General features: G+C 39.6%; 1 protein-coding gene across 1 annotated transcript in view; it reads left to right on the top strand.

Moving 5' to 3' along the window:
* Nucleotides 1–20,111, top strand: part of CELSR1 (cadherin EGF LAG seven-pass G-type receptor 1) — a 182,383-nt gene that overhangs the window by 50,103 nt on the left and 112,169 nt on the right. The window contains exon 2 of the mRNA XM_070947154.1: nt 12,232–12,870. Coding sequence (XP_070803255.1) covers nt 12,232–12,870 — 639 coding nt within the window. The remainder of the gene's footprint in view (nt 1–12,231; nt 12,871–20,111) is intronic.

Below are 20,111 nucleotides of genomic sequence, written 5' to 3'. Positions count from 1 at the left end.
TTTCTCTAACCATTTATTAAATGTAATTCCAATATCTCATTATTTACACTGTGCATTGTATATTCTCCTATTTAGGTTTATGCTTGGAATGCTGAAGAGATACTAAACTTGAAATAGAGACTTATGCCCCCCTATTTAAATAGATATGTATGTCCCATGAAGAAAGGCCTTCTCCTGTGTTACCCTTCATCTTATGGAATTAATACATTTGGAAGTATGCTTAACCTCCACTATTCCTCCATATTTTTAAAAAATAATTCAGCAGACCTTCAAGTAGGCATTTTGAGTTGAACTTGATGGGAGAGGGGATCTGGTGACTGGTTGTAAGTCAAGGACTACCAGTGGTATCTCAAATTCCCTGAGAGGAAAGTTAGGATATAAAAGACATACAAAAAATATATAGTCACAATACACCGAAGAACCTTATATACGTTAGAAAACTGAAGAAATTTAGCTGGTTCATACACAGTTGTTTGTATTACATGTATGAATGTCCCATAGCTAGAGCTTTTATATTACTCATCATGCACTACTTCTAATAGATGTGATTCCTGTATTACACGGGTGTCAAATTCGATTGCGTCATGTGACATACCGTGTCTTTTGTCTTTGCAGATCCGGGGTGGGCGTGGCCCAGGGGTGAAATGCTTCCGGTTCGGACCGGATCGCCTGATCCGGTAGCGATGGAGGCGGGTGATTCAGAGAACCCGTAGCAAAAATCCCTGCCCCTCCCATGCCCAGCTGAGCCGCGCAATCATCAGAGGCTTTTTTAAAATTTTTAAAAGCATTTTTTCTAGAACCTCTTTGACCGAAAAAATGCTTTTAAAAGTAAAAAAAAAAGCCTCTGATATTCACGCGGCTCAGCTGGGATCATCAGAGGCTTTTAAAAGCATTTTTTCTACAACTTCTTCGGCCGAAGTGGTTATAGGAAAAATGTTTTTAAAAAGAAAAAAAGGCTCTGCCGATCAGGCAAGTCAGCTGAGATTGTCAGAGGCTTTTTTTTTTTTAAAAAAAGCTGCCAATCAGGCAAGTCAGCTGGGATCGTCAGAGGCTTTAAAAGCATTTTTTTTCAGCTGAAGAGGTTGTAGAAAAAATGGTTTTAAAAGTAAAAAAAAAAAAGTTGGCCACCCCCACTCAGTCATATTACCACCACCACCACCAAGCCACACCCACAGAACCGGTAGTAACAAATTTTATATTTCACCACTGGTGTGGCCCGTGTATAACACATCCGGCCTCCGGGCCACCAGTTTCACAGGCCTGCTCTATTATATACTGAATATAATAGCTGATCTACAATTTCAGTCTAACTTAGTAGTAAATAGATGCTATTACTAATAGTAAAAAATGCATACCAGAAAGAAAACGATGTGTGCTTAGAATGCTCCTGCGGAAAGTCCTATTTGAATGATAATCCCGTACGTCCATGTTCCTCACCCCACGTAGTCCTAGCTAGAAGACCTCCGGCATCTCTGAAGTAATTGCAGATCAAAGGTCAGTCGATGGAAACACAGGACAGGGCTCTGACAATGAGAAGAGGTTTTAAAGCCTGCACCTTGTTTAACACTCCAGTGAGAAAACTCTTTTGACCGAGTGAGGCGGCTGCTTTCTGACAGGTCAGCAGGAGGCAAAGGCTGTAAACCCAGAATGACAGTGGCTAAAAGAGTTAATGGGAAGGAGCTGTTGTTATGCTGGCAGCTGCAGTTAGAACAGCAACAGAAGGGCTCTGGAATGCTGCCCCTTGCAAGCCACTTCTATATAACCATAAGAAAGAAATTGGGAGGTCAGGAGAATGAAAACAGCCGAGATATGTTCCTGTTGATAGGATGGGCCTACCCTTATCACCACATGCTTTAGGAGTAGCTAAGGTGGCGAAGAATGCAGCATTGCATTGACCAAGAAAGTATTGTGATATGGCCTGTTGTTACGAGAATAATATCCATGGCATGAATGCTATGAATTGTTGTTATTGTTTGGGTGAGTTAGTTTGCACTAGGACAAAGTGAGCAAGGAAAGTGATGTGTAGATAAACCTTTTGCTGTATCTACTCCAATAATACACTGTAGGGAAACCACTAGGTTATTGGTTATTTCTGAATAGCAATCTGATTATCCAGAGGAAAGATGGTTTTTTATGAAGGGATGCCTTAATAAGGATAATACTCATCAACTTTGTTCTTGTAGCAAGACTTACTACTTTTAATGTGATAATGTTTACTCTCCTATTTAGGGGGAACATTCTTGTTTGGAGATCACAACGTTCAATGTTCATACTAGCAGGATGTGCTTCCAGTAGTTTGATGGACTGCCTAACGCATTTGTCTCAAAATACATGTCTTCTTCACCATAGTGATGTATATAACAACTGTGTCAGGGGTGAAATGTAAACTGGTTCTGTGGGCATGGCTTGGGGGGGGTAACATGACTGGGTGGGCGTGGCCAACTTTTTTTTTAAAAAAACTTTTCAAAGCATTTTTTCTAATGGTTTGAAAAGCCTCTGCCGATCAGGCAACTCAGCTGGGATCGTCAGAGAGGCTTTTTAAAAAATGCCTCTCTGCTGATCAGGCAACTCAGCTGGGATCATCAAGAGACTTTTCAAAGCATTTTTTTTACCACCTCTTCAGCCACGAGGTTGCAGAAAAAAATGCTTTGAAAAGCCTCTGACGATCCCAGCTGAGCTGCACGATCATCAGAGGCTTTTTTTTTACTTTTAAAAGCATTTTTTCGTGGGAAGAGGTTGTAGAAAAAATGCTTTTAAAAGTAAAAAAAAAACCTCTGATGATCCTGCGACTCAGCTGGGCATGGTGGCAGGGGGAGGGCGCAGGGATTTTTGCTACTGGTTCCCCGAACCACCCACTGCCATCGCTACCGGATCAGGTGATCTGGTCCGAACCGGGAACATTTCACCCCTGAACTGTGTCTAACCCTTGCACTGCTTAGTCATTCCCCTTTAGTGTTGAACCCACAATCAGCCACACAGTTTATGGATTGCAATAATTATATAGTCAGACCATGGACACTGGATTTTATTATAGATTTAGCTTCTAGCTTTAAACTAGAAGTCTTAAGTGTGTATATACTGAGTGCTTTTATTTGTTTCTGGTCTAAGACTGTAATAATAAAATTAATGCATTTGTATCAAATGGCCACTCCTGGGGTTCATCAGAAGTATATTTTTAAGATTTGTAGTAGGAGGTTTTTTTTATGAAGTGTGTTTTGTCACCACACCGTTAACAATTTTATTGTGTAGTGTAGAACTACAGGATAACTGTAAAGTAAAATGGGATCTAACAATCCTCTAAATCAGCTTTCTGTGGGAACTAGTTTTTCTAGCATGTATGTTTCTAGCAATAAACAGGATATTTAGGCAGATATGCATATATTCACAGAAAAATAAGGGTCAAAAATTATTTTATAGGGCATGAACATTATGCAATATGCCCCAGTTATGTTCTCAGATATAAAAAGATCTTAGATTAATTATTGATTGAGTGCCATCAAGTTGGTGTTGACTTTTAATGACTACACATAGATTTTCTGCAGGATGATTTACCCTTTGATTGGTCTTCAGGTCCTCCAAAGGTACACATATTTGCATTATAAACAAGCCCTTCCACCTTGCTACCCTAGTACAGGTCTCCTGCGTGAGCAGGGGATTGGACTAGATGACCTCGAAGGTCCTTTCCAACTCTGTTACTGTTACTGTTTGTCAGGACTTAAATATGTTCACTGTTAATTGTAAATCGGTTGCTGTGTCTGGGGTCACTTCGTTTTCTTTCATCTTAGTCCCAATTTGCTCACTGTACTTCTGTACTTTCATTTCTAGAGCTTCCAGATCCTTTGCATTTTAAGTTGTCAAACATGTACCATCAGCATAGTACAAGTTATTGATGTTTCTTCCTCTGATTTTTACAGTCATGCACATCTTCATCCAGCCTCCTTGTAGTGAATAAAGAGGGTGGCCTTGAAAGACAGAGGGGAGGATTCAGTATCAAGGAAACGATCAAATAGATCAGGGGTCTCCAACCTGGGCAACTTTAAGCCTGGCGGACTTCAACTCCCAGAATTTCCCAGCCAGCTTTGAAATAAATAAAACTTGAGCTCAGGGCAAGAAAGTGGCTTGCAAAATTACATCAATATCACGCACACACTTTCCCAGTTCATGAAGATGAAAGAGGGAAGAAAGGAAGCATATTCAGACTTGAAAGATTAAGATACTTCAGTATAGCAGTTTTACCCTATGACTATCATTAAGTGATTCTTGATGAACGTTTCTTTTCTTTTATGTGCACTGAGAGCATATGCACCAAGACAAATTCCTTGTGTGTCCAATCACATTTGGCCAATAAAAAATTCTATTCTATTCTATTCTATTCATTGGTGAATGAAAATAATGTAAAATCTTTGCAGTGGCATACTGTTCAGTTTAATCGTGTTTTTTTTTTAAATTAGATTTATATGCCGCCCTTCTCCGGAGACTCAGGGCGGCTTACAATGTGTTAAGCAATAGCCTTCATACTTTTGTATATTTTATACAAAGTCAGCTTATTGCCCCCACAACTGGGTCCTCAATTTACCTACCTTAGAAAGGATGGAAGGCTGAGTCAACCTTGAGCCTGGGGAGATTCAAACATGCAATAATTGCAGACAGCTGAATGTTAATAACAGGCTTTTAGTCTGTTGAGCTATCCAGGCTCAATATCAATAGCAGTGGACAGTCCTCTTCACAATCAGTTAAATCGAGTTTCACTTTTAGTAGCAAACTGAGGTTTGCAAAAATGAGGAGAGAAGGGAGGAAATAGAAGGAAGCAAAGGAGCATGAGGTGTAAGCTGCATTAATTAGATTTTGCTTAAGCAAATTTGCCAATTTGCTTAAGCATGGTTTGTCGAGCAATTCACTTAGTTCTCACACATAATGCTAATCAGAATTGTTAAATGCATAAAGAATAAAGCATATGTTTAATACCTAGAAGAAAGTGAAAGCTATTTAAATATCAAAACCAGAATTTAAAATGCATATTCTCTATTCAAGCAACATCATTTTTTTTTCAGATAACAGCTGGAGTAGAATGGGGAGGGATTGTTCTTTTAAATCAAATTCCAAATTTGTAGATAGGTGGACTTTTGCATCTATATCTGTCTACTCTTCTATATAGATTACATTTTCCAAAGAACATAGTATTCCATTGGTGAAAAGGTGTGTTTATTTTAGTAAAAAAAGGGTGAGAATGCAGCAGAGACGTAAAAGCAGTGATGATTTTCATGTAGCTTATATTTCCTGTCTATGGCAAAGAAACTGACTTCTGCCCTTTTTTTTCAGAGTTTAGGAAATATAGTTCTTGTTCCAAATATTTTTTTTCCCCTTAAATGAGGTCATATTCTTAATTTAGTAACATTATTCATTATTCCACAGAGTGGTATCTTTAACAGCTCCAAACGGTTCAAAACTTGTCTCTATTGTAATAAAGGCTTTGTAGATCTCTGCTATAGTCCCTAAAGAGGAAGATAATTTTCTTTTTTAAAACATTATTTAATAGACAGTGCTTGTTACGAATGGTGACAAAATAGCTTCCTTGTGATTTACATAAATGGAACCAAGTATAGAAATGAGATAAACATATTCACAGGGATATATATGTCTGCATTCATAGATAAATATTAAGATAGGATTTGTACACTACTGTTGAATATGTCCCAATAGCTGGGGGGATGCAGATGCAACTTCTACTCAGTGTTGACTTTTGCCTACTGCCTGAACTTGTCCCTGCAGTTTTCTTGGCATGTTTTCCAGAAAAGGTTTGCCACTGCCTTCTTCCTAAAGTTGAGAGAGAACTGGCTCAAAATCACCCAGCTGACTTTATGCCTCAGGCAGGACTAAAACTCATGTCTCCCTGTTTCTAGCTTGGTGCCTTAACCACTGCAGTCATTACAATGTGTACTGCATATTTTATATTTCTGTTCTATTTACTTTGCATTCAGGTATATGTTTTCTATCCCTGAAAACTCAAAAATAGTTAAATTTAGCAAGATCAAACTGTCAGGGGTTTCTGTATTTCACATGAATCAGAATTGTCTCTTTCTTAAATGAAGCTTCAATATTTCCTTTACTTAATGTAACATTAAAATAGGTTACTAAACATAGCACTTGAAAGTCAGCAATCTCTGTAATTTTTCTGCTCTCTCTTTTAAAGAAATTCTGCTTTGAAAGTTTGCTTACCAAAATGCTACCCTGTATTTCTCCCTCCATTAAATCAAACCCACATCACAGAATCGGCTTTTGATTTGGCCTTATGTGAGAAAACACTTTATTTTGGTTGAAGGTCCTGTATTTCAAACTTCTAATTAATCTAAATATGCTGTGCACTATTATTTCAGTACTGCAAACAGAGAATATTTGGAGGAGTGAATAAGGTATCTGCTTGCATTAATCAGCTCTTCAAAAAGAATGGGTTTTATTGTCTAAATTTGATAGTGATTATTTTTTTAGCATCTAGATCAGGGGTTTCACTCGATTTCAATAAGGGCCACATCAGGGTTGCGTTTGACCTCGGGGGCCAGGGTGGGTGTGGCTGGGGTGGGCATGGCCAGATCGACGTCACTTGTGTAAGGGGTGCCTGTGGTGGCCTGAGCACTCTGCCAATGAAAACGGGCTCCCGAGCTCCGTTTTCGGCTGCGATGGCCTCCTGCAACCCTCTGCCAGAGAAAACGGAGCTCGAGAGGGCCGCATGCAGCTCTCCCGAGCTCTATTTTCACTGGCAGAGGCACTGCGGGCTGGTCCTTTGCTGTTTCCAGGACAGCCCCACGGGCCAGATCTAAGCACCCCGTGGGCTGAATCCACCCCCCCCCCCGGCAATGAGTTTGTCATTCCTGATCTAGATAGGCAGTGCTAATTGTAATGAGAATAAGGAATCTATCTAGCAGCTATGGAGCACTTTGAAGAATTCAAACTATGCAACTGGTTTGTATTCACATTTCAGAATGTTCAGTGCTAAAACATGTGAAAGGCACTATTGATTACTTGACAAGCTCCTTGATAAGGACCTTTCAAAATAGGCCTATCTCTAATGAGTAATAAATATTTAATATTCAAGGTTCCTATCTTAGTCTGAAATGCTTCTTTTCTGAAGGTACTCAGCTTTCAATTTTTAAAACAGTTGCAAAATATAAATAAAATGTTAACTCTGCTTGCATTTAAGGAGACTTAACAGAAAAACAGAATAATGCAGTTGGAAGGGACCTTGGAATTCCTCTAGTCCAAGGGTGTCAAACTCAATTTCATTGAGGGCTGCATCAGGGTTGGGTTTGACCTGTGGGGGCGTGGCCAAGTTCACATCACTTGTGTGGGGACGCCTGTGGTGGCCCAAACACTCTGCCAGAAAAAACAGGCTCTTGAGGTCTGTTTTCAGGTGCAACGGCCTCCTGCAACCCTCTGCCAGAGAAATGGAGCTCGGGAGGGCTGTGTGTTTTCACTAGCAGAGGCACCGCGGGCCAGTCCTTCACTGTTTCCAGGGCATTTGACACCCCTGCTCTAGTCCAACCTCCAGAACAAACAGGAGACCCTATATGATTCTGGACAAATAACTAACCCATCTCTTCTTAAAAACCTCTAGTGATAGAGCACCCACAACTTCGGAAGACAAGTTGTTCCGCTGGTTAATTTCACTATCAGGAAATTTCATTTTAGTTCTAGCTTGGTTCTTTCCTTAAATAGTTTCCATCCATTGCTTCTTATCCTGCCTTCTGGTGCTTTGGAAAATAGATGGTACCCACCCATTTTCCTTTTCTTTGTGGCAGCCCCTCAAATATTGGAGTCCGTTTAGATTTTTCTGGATTTTGAGCCTATCTTCTGGGGTGTTGGCTATTCTTGCCAGCTTGGTATCATTTGCAAAATTGACGAGTTCCCTTCTATTCACTCATCTACCTTGTCAAATGCTCTACTGAAATCCAAGTATACTATGTCCACAGCATTTCGCTGGTCCATTAATTTAGTCACTTTGTCAAAGAATGAAAAAAAATTGTTTGGCATGATCTGTTTTTGACAAGCCTGTGTTGGCTTCTGGTTATTACTTTGCTTGCTTCTAGGAGTTTGCAGATGCGTTGCTTGATTATCTTTTCTAGGATCTTCCCAGGTATTGATGTCAGGCTGATTGGTCTGTAGTTTCCTCAATCCATTCCTCCCCCCCCCCTTTTTTTTTTTTTTTGAAGATGGGAACCACATCAGCTCTTTTTCAGTCTTTTGATAGTTGTCCATGTTCCAGGATCTTTGAAAAATACGATACAATGCTTCTGAGATCACGTCTGTCAGCTCCTTCAGACTCTGGGATGTAATCCATCTGGTCCTGGTGATTTGAATTTGTCTAGAGCGGACAGGTGTTCTCTTATCATTTTCTTGCCTATATTAATTTGTTTTCCTAGTCTGTCTTTTATGGTTATGTTTTTGGTACCAAATTGTGCTATTATTTCCTTTTGTGTGAAAACAGATAAAAAGAATGAATTAAACAGCTCTGCTTTCTCCCTGCTACCTGTCACTTCCTTTCCATCTTCTACCATTAGTAGACCAATTGTTTTGTTGACTTTTTTCTTGTTTTTTTTACAAAATTTTTTTTGTTTATTATTTTTGACATTTGTACATCCTGAGCCTTAGCTTTCCTGATTTCATTTTTGCAGATTCGGGATATGTGCTGGTTTCTGCCTTACTTATACTGTCCCTCTTTCCATTTTTTATACTTATCCTTTTTGTCTTTCAGTTTATCAGAGAGTTCTGTATGCAGCCATGCTGGTTTCATCTATTTCTTAGTTGTGTGTCCTGTAGTATATCCCTATGGCAATGTCATTCTTTTTTCCTCTTGTTCCCTATGCAATTGAGGACCCAGTTTGTGGGGGCAATAAGCTGACTTTGTAAAAATATACAAAGGTATGAAGGCTATTGCTTAATGCATTGTAAGCCGCCCTGAGTCGCCGGAGAAGGGCAACATATAAATCAAATTTAAAAAAAAAAATCAAGGAGGCTTTCATCTTCGGTTTTATGCATTTTTGTAGAGGTGTAATGATTTTTTTAACTTATAATTCACCTCCACTTTCTCTGTTGTTAGGTCTGTTTCAGTTTATGTCCTTCTGGCAGTACATTCCAGTGGTGAGTTTCATCCCACCATTTAGCAATTACATGCATTCTATGACTCAGGTTTGTACGTAATTTGCATGTAATTTTTCTAAGGTGTTATGTACCAGTATTTCCCCATAGCAGTAGATCAATTATTTTACAAATTTCCCAAATTTGTATTATTCTCTTCTGCTTTTGCATGCTGGAAATGTAATCAGAAAAGCAATAGTTATAATTAAAAACAAGATTGCTTATTTATTTAATGTATTAGATTAACTTATATTTCACTTTCCACTATGGAATCTAAAGCAATTAAGAATATCCAGAGATGACGCAAAATCAAAATCACTAAACAATTTTTAAAAAAAGTTATATCCATTGAAACATTGGATTTTAAAATAAATAAGTTTGAAATTTCCAGAAACATCTTGGATTAGTAATGCAGAGATAAAGCAATGGAGAATTTAAGTAATCCTTGTTTTTAAACATGAACCTCTGATTTATTTACTATTTTTCACTTCCCTATTTGTATATTGGTGTCCATTTGTATGTTTGACAAGAAATGACGACATTCATTACTTCTCAATTTTGAAGGGAAAACCCTGGACTTCCTTGTTTTTCTTTGAAGATGTTTTGCTTCTTATCTAAGAAGCTTCTTCAGCTCAGAAACAAGAAAGTCCAGTTGCCTCTTGAAAAAGCACCTTTGGGACAACTATGTCCTGGATCAGGGGTCTCCAACCTTGGCAACTTTAAGCCTGGCAGACTTCAACTCCCAGAATTCCCCAGCCAGAAAAGTTGGCTGGGGAATTCTGGAAGTTGAAGTCCGCCAGGCTTAAAGTTGCCAAGGTTGGAGACCCCTGGCCTGGATGACTGAGAATCTCCATAGTCATTTTGAGGGGAAAGTTTCCATTTTTCTTTCAACTCCCCTGCCAAAAGAATTGCTCTAGCTGGAATGATAAAAAAATAGTAAAGATTCCTTAGTTTCTCATATGACACAGGATGCTGCTTTCAAGAATCAATAGGAAAGAAACTCCTGGAAAAACACTTGCAAAGAGTTGAAAAAGGTGAAATCACACTTTGTGCAACCCTGGCTAGTGTCACTTTGGAGGGATTTTGAAGCAATAAGTACGGTACCTTCAGTGCCTCTTGCTCCTGTTTAGAATCCCTGTTAATTAGTAATAATTATGCTATTGCTTAGCACTTCTCTGCAACATCTGGAGTCTTCCTTCTAGTTCTAGTTTCTTGAAATTAAGCCTCCTGCCAATTGTTGTTGAAAGGGATACCATCATAACTTGCATTATAACGTTCTTATGTTGTGCTGTATGTGGCTGCTCTTATCTAAAGCTCTAGATCCGTAATGGTGAATCTATGGCAGGTGTGCCACAGGTGGCACGCGTAGCCATATCTGTGGGTATGCAAGTGTTGCCCTAGATGAGCTCCAGCACGCATGTGCATGCTGGCCAGCTGATTTTCGGGCTTTCCAGGCCCACCGGAAGTTGGGAAATGGGCTGTTTCTGGCCTCCGGAGGGCCTCCGGGTGGGGGGAGGCTGTTTTCACTCTCCCCAGGCTCCAAGAAAGCCTCTGAAGCTTGGGGAGGGTGAAAAATGGGCCTACCGGGCCCACTAGTAATCTTTTTGCCATCGCGTGCCAAAAGCGGGGAGAGCGTGGGGGGGTCGCATGCGCATGCACGGGGGTGAGTGGGAAGGCATTGAATTGTCGGTGTGGGCACACGGGCACGCAACCACCCCATGCTCCCCCCGCTTTTGCATGCAACGGCAAAAAGGTTAGCCATCACTGCTCTAGATGATGATACCAGCATGGAAATGTTGTCTGAGCTACATATTAATTCTGTGGGGTTTAATCTTTCATAGAACAGGGAAAAATAGAACTGAACTCGGAACAAAATTTCAAAATTTAGAAACATTCAAAATGTCTGTTTCAAGTTCAAAAAGTTTTATACCCCGCCTTGGATGGAGAGCTTCCTGGTTTTTCATATGCCTCTTTGAAAGTTTTTTCCCGAACGCCATCACTCTGCTAAACAAATAATTCCTTCAACACTGTCAAACTATTTACTAAGGCTGCACTACTATTAATTTTCTCATTGTTCCCACCACCCATCTCCGTTTAGGTATAATGTGGTCCTGTGTTAGAGTGTTTTTGTGTGTGTGTATTTCATAGATCACTTTGGAAAATTCTTTGGGTTTTTATAAATGACTACTTTCTTGTTCAAAAAACAGATTTTGGAAATAAACAGGTTAATGGGAAAGAACATTTCATGCATTTATGATAGCAAAAAAAATGCTTCAAGGTTACAGGATCTTCTTTTCTGTCAGTTATACAATGGTCTGAAGAAAGATTATGTCTTTCTATATTTCAACGACTTATTGTTGAAGCTTTACAATAAATCTGGACTATCTGTAGCAGCTTATTTAATTTCTCATTTTTACATACTATTGAATAAACTGACACATTTAGTGAATTTTATGAGTATGAATGAGATTGGTGTTTATAGTTTTTTCTTCTTTTGCATTTGAAATATTTGCCAATGACATAAAAAATAGATTTTTTTTTATAAAGGGCAGGAAGCAATGGGTGGAAACTAATCCAGGAGAGAAGCAACCTAGAACTAAGGAGAAATTTCTTGACAGTTAGAACAATTAATCAGTGGAACAACTTGCCTCCAGAAATTGTAAATGCTCCAACACTGGAAGTTTTTTAAGATGTTGGATTACCATTTGTTTTAAGTGGTATAGAGTTTCCTGCCTAAGCAGAGGTTGGACTAGAAAACCTCCAAGGTCCCTTCCAACTATTCTATTCTATTCTATTCTATTCTATTCTATTCTATTCTATTCTATTCTATTCTATTCTATTCTATTCTATTCTATTCTATTCTACTCTACTCTACTCTACTCTACTCTACTCTACTCTACTCTATGTTGCAGTATATGATTGAAATTTGTGTGCTCATTTCAGTACAGAGCAGCCTAAATGACTTTTTAAGTTAGCACTCTGTTTACCTTACCTGACTGCACATTGCCTGATTTAACAATTGTGTATTACCGGATGTTTAGGAGAAAATGCATGAAGTTGGTTTTGGGGTCCTCTTTAATCCTTCTCTCTTTTACCCTATAGACGGTATCCACAGTGTTACAGCATATTGCACCTTAAGGGTTACCATCATCACTGATGACATGCTTACAAACAGTATCACGGTACGGCTGGAAAACATGTCCCAAGAGAAGTTTCTCTCCCCTCTGCTGGCTCTCTTTGTGGAAGGCGTGGCTACTGTACTGTCAACAACCAAGGAGGGCATTTTTGTCTTCAACATTCAAAACGACACAGATGTTAGCTCCAATATCCTGAATGTGACATTTTCTGCCCTACTTCCCGGTGGCATTCGAAACAAATTCTTCCCCTCTGAAGACCTTCAGGAGCAGATATACCTCAACCGGACACTGCTGACGCTGATATCTACTCAACGAGTATTGCCTTTTGATGATAACATTTGCCTGCGGGAACCTTGCGAAAACTACATGAAATGTGTATCTGTACTGAAGTTTGACAGCTCCGCACCGTTTATCAGTTCAAATACTGTGCTTTTCCGACCCATACACCCTATCAACGGCCTGAGGTGTCGCTGCCCCCCTGGGTTTACTGGTGACTATTGTGAAACGGAGATTGACCTCTGCTATTCTAACCCATGTGGAAACAATGGCCTTTGTCGAAGTCGAGAGGGAGGCTATACCTGTGAATGTTATGAAGACTACACTGGTAAGTTATTCCTTGGTGCCTTAAATATTGAGCATGCTTTATGAATTTAGGAAAGGGCACTCTTTTGCTTTCTCAATTAATCATAATTGTCTAATGGTCGTGTAACATTAGATAAATTTGAACTTTATTTATAAATACAATTATAGGAAAGGCCATAGTCAGAAAATACAACTTTCATAGACACCATGTTGCTTCCATTTGGTCACTCCCAGCCCCAAGTCTCGGTAAGGTAAGGAATGACCTCCTCTTGAACTCCTCCTACCTGCTTATCTCTCTTCCCTATCTTTGTCCTTTTGGGTGCAATGGGGGCATTGCTGAGACTGAAGTAGAAGCTCTGGACTTTCAACAGTCTCAGCTGGCCATGCAATGGTGGCGTTGCTCTGCAATGGTGGCATTGCTGAGACTGAAGTAGAAGTTCTGGACCTTCAATAGTCTCAGCTGGCCGTCTATGCCCTGGGCCTCAATGAGATATCTCATTGTATATAAAATATATGGTGGGGAATCCAGTGTAGCGCAGTTCCCAAGGCAAAATATGCTACAGACAAGCTGTAATCCTGGAGATAATTTCTAGGAAGAGCTTTATGTTTAGGTAAAACTTGTCCATGATTGTATTTTAAGTATAGAAAGCAAGATTCTGAATGGAAACTCTAGCACAGAGTGTAAGATAAATTGATCTAAATCCGATCTGCATTTCCCATCTCAAAACTTCCTGAGGTAAAATTCAAGTTAACATTCTTTATTCCGAATCACAGTTAATGGAATGTGTTTAAAGTGAGAAATAGAACATTACAGGTAATTCTCAACTTACAAATGGTCATTTAATGACGGTTTGAAGTTATGGTCTGTAAAGCACTTCTGGCCATCTTAAAACATTATACCACCCTCACTCCTCTCATACTTATGACTGGTTGTCAAGCACTTTGTGATCACCATCAAGAGCCGTGGTAGTATAGTAGTTAGAATACAATATTGCAGGCTAATTCTGCTGACTGCCAACTGCCAGCAGTTCGGCAGTTCGATTCACCAGCTCAAGGTTGACTCAGACTTCCATCCTTCTGAGGTCAATAAAAAGAGGACCCAGATTGTTGGGGGAAATATAAACTGCTCTGTAAACTGCTTAGAGAAGGCTGTAAAGCAGTATATAACTCTAAGTGATATTGCTGTTGCCATGTGATTGTCATTTGCAAGCTTCTCTGCCAGCTTCCCCAGAAAGTCAGTGGGGCAGGTAGCAGGAAAGGCTGCAAGTTATTGCCGCCTGCCAAAGGATTTCCACTCTCCTCCATGCATGAGGTAGGATGGGAGTGGAAAATCTTTGTTGAGTTGCAGAAACAAAGCTAAGGTCTTTAGGATCCCTGCTTCATCTCTCCAGGCCAGCACAGGAGTTCCTCTCCCCTCTGTGTGTGGAAGGGAACTTGTGCACTAGACAGAAGAGATAAAGCAGGGATTGTGAAGATTCTTTTCCCATCCAGCACAGCACTTCCTGTCTCCTCCATCAGCAGATCCCTATCTTTTCTCTCCATCCCAGCACAGAAGTTCCCTTCTGAACACAGAGGGGTGCTGCCTGCCCTCCTTTGGCAGGCAGCTCTTTCACTCCATCTGCTTAACAATCCATGCAATCAATTAATGATTGCAATTTGGAGAGCCAAGATTGCAATCATTGAGTGAAGCGATCGTGTGAGCATCCCACTCAACGAGCCCATCACTCAACAACCTAGGATTCCAGGCCCTATTGTAGTTGTAAATTGAGGACTACCTATGCTTTCCTACTGAATGGTTTCTCTGAACCAAAAATAGATTGACATTTCCTGCTATTGAGTGTGGTCTTACCCCTTGTTGGTATTAATGGTGTAGGAGCAGGCACATTATCTGCTGGATCCAACTTACATTATTTCTTTGAACAAAGCTGATTAGGCATGTTACCTACAACAGTCAGGGAAACAGCACGGATTGTCCACCTTCCCTTAAAGAGCCGAGGTGGTGAAGTGGTTAGAGTGCAGTATTGCAGGCTATTTCAGCTGACTGCTAGCTGCAGTTCAGCAGATCAAATTTCATTGGCTCAAGGTTGACTAGAATAGAATAGAATAGAATAGAATAGAATAGAATAGAATAGAATAGAATAGAATAGAATAGAATAGAATAGAATAGAATAGAATAGAATAGAATTTTTTATTGGCCAAGTGTGATTGGACACCCAAGGAATTTGTCTTTGGTGCATATGCTCTCAGTGTACATAAAAGATACGTTCAAGAATCATAAGGTACAATACTTAATGATAGTCATAAGGTACAAATAAGCAATCAGGAACAATATCAGTATAAATCGTAAGGATACAAGCAACAAAGTTACAGTCATACAGTCATAAGTAGGAGGAGATGGGTGGTGGGAACGACGAGAAGGTGAGAAGATTAATAGTAGTGCAGCCTTAGTAAATAGTTTGACAGTGTTGAGGGAATTATTTGTTTAGCAGAGTGATGGCGTTCGGGAAAAAACTGTTCTTGTGTCTAGTTGTTCTGGTGTGCAGTGCTGTATAGTGTCATTTTGAGGGTAGGAGTTGAAACACTTTATGCCCAGGATATGAGGGGTCTGTAAATATTTTCACAGCCTTCCATCCTTCCTAGGTGGGTAAAAGGAGGAGCCAGATTTTTGGGGGCAATATACTGATTCTGTAAACCGTTTAGAGAGGGCTGTAAAAGCACTATGAAGCCGTATATGTGCTATTGCTATTGCTAAATGGTATCAGTTGAGGGAACTGTAAATATGTAGCTCTGCCAGTCCATAATTGTCATTTTTGTCTTGTTGTTTGTCTTTGGGGTTTCTATACTATACAACATCTACCTTTGTAGGTGCTTTATCTTCACTGAGAGATTGAGAGCTTATGTTTAAATATGGGTTATTTGAAGCTGGAAAAGATAACATGGTAATTGAAAGATAGTGCCAAAATAGTAAATAGGGCACATTGTGTAATGAAAAGGCTGTGGCCTTAAAGATTGCTTTTCAGATGATCCCTGCAGATAGAAAAATCTGCCCATGAACCATGCAAACTTACATGTGGATGTGGGGTGAGTGATTCACCAAGGAAGCATAATCTTTGGAAACAGACCAATCTGATGGGCATCGCTCCAGAAATAGTTCACTGTGATTCAATACTTAAATCAGGATTGAGAATCTGAAAAACAGAATTCCGTAGTCTAATAAGAGAAAAGCACAGAGTGCTGTCATTTGTTTCAGAAACATTATGCCTTAATAAGCAGGTAACATATATCACATTTTTGTATGAACTGGTACGTTGATTTTGAGCTGCAATCCTGTAAAATCTGGAGTTTTAAATAGCGAGTTTGGGACAGAATGTGATGAAATTTGCAGTGAGAGAGGTCAGTGTTGCAGGAACAGCATATAGACAGAAAGAATTTTGTGCAAAAGAAATGGTTGATCGTAAGGAATAGTAATAAAAACTCATTTAAAAAATGTGGTGGCGTTGATTCTGGATTTTGAGACAGAAATAAAGGAAGATTTACCTGCTGATCTTTGCCATTTACTCCTGTTGCCATGACATTGTGAGAATTATTTTTTAGAAATTCTATATTAGAGTTGCGTCTAAAGAATATAATAGATTACCCATGTGGATAAATAAAATACCAGTGTAGCAGTGGTGGGTTGCCCCTGGTTTGGACTGGTTCTATAGAACTGGTAGTAAAACCGGAGGGAGACTCCGCCCACTGACCCTGATGAAGCGATCTGTGCATGCATGCAGAAGGCTCGTGCGCAAGCAGAGCGAGCGTGCACGCGCAATCCTATTGGCAACCCGTAATAAAGGTAAGTAGAACCCACCCCTGCAGTGTAGGTAGTCCTCAACTTACAACATTTTATTTAGTGACTGTTCAAAGTTACAACGGCACTGAAAAAAGTGACTTATGACCGTTTTTCATACTTACAACCATTGCAATACCCTCATGATCATGTGATCAAAATTCATAAGCTTGGCAACAGACTCATTAATGACGGTTGCAATGTCCCAAGGTCATATGATCCCCTTTTGCGAACTTCTGATAAGCAAAGTCAATGGGGAAGCCAGATTCACTTAACAACCATGTTACTAACTTAACTACTGTGATTCACTTAACAACTCTGGCAAAAACAAAAAGTTGTAAAGTCGCAAAACTCACTTCACAGATGTTTCACTTAGCAACAGAAATTTTGGCCTCAATTGTGGTCGTACATCAAGGACTACCTATACGCGAACATCAGCATAATCTGAGATTTGGCCAAATTTAGTCTATTCCTGTAATATTTAAATAAGATGCTCAAAGGCCATTGAGAATGTAAGAAATATGTAGTGATATCACATACCAGAGCCTTCCTATTCTTCTTTTTTAATGTTGTCATTGACTTAAAAGATTGAGTTATCCATGTTGAAATGGTACTACACCAAAGAATGCAGCATTTTTTGGAAGATCTAAAATCTCACTTTATCCCTTTAAGAAATGTACTTGACAAATAATCAAAAAAATATTTTCAAAATAGAAATAAAAATTTCCAGCTCTTTGCCACGATATAATGCTGACTTATAAAGGAAATATATTTTTTTATCCCTGAACATTTTGAGTTTCTCTAGAACACAATTATGTCCCAATAAAAACCCTCCTTTTCTCTCTTGTTTCCATTTTCGCTAATGGCCTGAAGCTTTTCATTGTTGGATGTAATTTATACATGATGAAAGTTTCTCAGTTTTCAGGATTCTTCTGTTTCAAGGAGTAAAGTATACAGAGGTTTTTACAAGGCTATTTGTGAAATGGAAATACCCCCTAATTATAATTATCTGGAGCAACTGCACTTCCTATGATACAAGGAGGTGAGTGATAAGGACACATAATATTTGTGGGTTTAAATCAGATCTGGAACAACATTTTTTCAGGCTATCAGGCACCATCTAGCTACGTGCTAAGAAGAACAAGGTAAAATTTCCAGGAGGATGTTTTTTTTTTTCTGTCTCTTAAGTAGAAAGCAAGGCCTAAATTTCTTTAGCTTTGGTTTAATGCGATCCATGAAAATACTGTATATGTTTTGCTGTAGTATACCCATGAAACATTTAAAATCATGACCCTTGGCTTCATTTTTTTTTCTGATTTCAAGTTAGAACTGTTAACCTGACACATTTTTCTCAAAGATAGCACATGGTCTTTGAAACGTACTGGGGCAATATGTTATTAAAAGTACACATAGAGCTGAGACCAACCCCCCCCCACCACCATTTTATTTAATTCCATTAACAATTTCTTTATTTAAAAGATTTGCATGGCACCCATCTTGAAACATCTTTTTGACTTGTGTAGTATACAGGTCCTCAATGGAAGGTAGGTTGGTAGCCATTGTTTTTTCTGCAGTTCTAATTATCCTCTGAAGTCTGTGTCTGTCTTGTTGGGTTGCAGAACCAAACCAGAGAGTCATAGAGATGCAGATGACAGACTTAATAATTCCTCTGTAGAACTGTATCAGCAGCTCCTTGGGAAGTTTCAGCTTTCTGAATTGGCGCAGAAAGAACATTCTTTGTTGTGCTTTTTTGATGATGTTTTTGATGTTAGCTGTCCATTTTAGATCTTGCGATATGGTAGAACCTAGAAATTTGAAGCCAGGTCTTGATGGCCTTCTGCAAGGCAAAGGGTGGGGGGGACTGCTGGATCACTGGGGAGGGGGGAAGGTATTCCATAAATTGTGGCAGTCACAGACAAGGCATACTTCCAAGTTCTCCCTAAGCGGCAAAGTTTCATGGAAGACAATCTCATTGTACACGTGTTGTGCTTTGACAATAAAGGTTGAATTGAATTGAAGGGACTTGGAGCGGGGTTACCCTATCCAAAGTGGTAGGATGGGAAGATACTCTCAGGGAAGAGGTGGTCCCACAAATAATCTGATGATCTTTAAATCTTTAAAGTTGATAATCAGCACGTTGAATTACACTTGAAAGGAAACTGGAAGTTTGTGCAAGAGAGGTGTAACATGGGCAAAGCTACAAATTGCAGGATGCCAATCTGGGTCAGTCACCGGGACCAGGGGTTTTGTCTTCCGAGCTTTTGGACTCGTGCTGGTGCCCATCTCCGGAGAACTTCTCTCTAGCAGTTGCTAGAGATTGGATACTGCAACATTATCCCGGGACACCTACATTTGCCTTCATTTGTGAAAGTTCCTAGATTGCGCATGCTGCTATTTATTTGTTTGTTTGTTTGTTTGTTTGTTTGTTTGTTTGTTTGTTCAATTTATATGCCGCCCTCCTCCGAAGACTCAGGGCGGCTTACAATGCACTTATAGCAATAGCCTTCATTCTTTTGTATATACCTGCTTATTAAGGCTTTTGGCCCCCGCAAGCGGTGTTTCTACAAAGTCAGCTTATTGCCCCCACAATCCGAGTCCTCAATTTACCTACCTCGGAAGGATGGAAGGCTGAGTCAACCTTGAGCCTGGTGAGATTTTAACTCGCACTAATTGCAGGCAGCTGGCAGCTAAGTGCTACATAACAGCATTTAGTCTGCTGCACCACCAAGGCTACATTCTGGACCAGTTGTAGTTACTACAACTGGTCTTCAAGGGCAGACCTATGTTAAGTGCATAGCAGTAATCCGATAGGAAGTGACTAAGGCAGGAGTAACCATAACGAAAAAGTCCTGGAACAATGGTACAATTGGCATCCAAGATACCGTATTTCTTGGAGTATAAGACCTTTTTCCCCCCAAAAAGAGGGTGAAAATCTGGGTGCATCTTATACTCTGAATGAAGGAAACAGGATACATGTCTTCCTGGAAGGAGCGCTTTCCATATAAATTTGGTCAATTCCCATGATCCCCCAGCCATATTGGCTGGCAGGCAATAGGAGCTGAAGCCATCATATTGAAGAAAGAAGGTTGGGAAAAATGGTTGTTGAACACTGCTAGATTTTTATCTCTTTTCACTCAGTGAGTCAACTTGAGCCAAGGGCTCTCTATAATCTGAGAATTGTTGTGAGAATACACTAAAAAAAAGAACAAGGTGCACTGCCTTAACCTCTGCAGATGAGTCAGGTTTTAAATAAAGGAGTAAACCTATTTCTAATGAGTAAAATAAAACATTTTTTATTTGGAAGCCAAAGTGTTACAGTAACTGAAAAATTAATATATATATATTTTAAATATGTGATAATTTTATAGAACACCTTGTTTCCCCACCATCAGCTTAATGAGAAGTATTTGATTTCGGGGAGTGGGGGGTGGAGG

This window comes from Pituophis catenifer, unplaced genomic scaffold, assembly GCF_029215685.1.
Source record: "Pituophis catenifer annectens isolate HBS135680 unplaced genomic scaffold, rPitCat1.0.hap2 SCAF_7, whole genome shotgun sequence".
Taxonomy (NCBI): domain Eukaryota; kingdom Metazoa; phylum Chordata; class Lepidosauria; order Squamata; family Colubridae; genus Pituophis; species Pituophis catenifer.
This window is presented reverse-complemented; position numbering and strand designations above follow the sequence as displayed.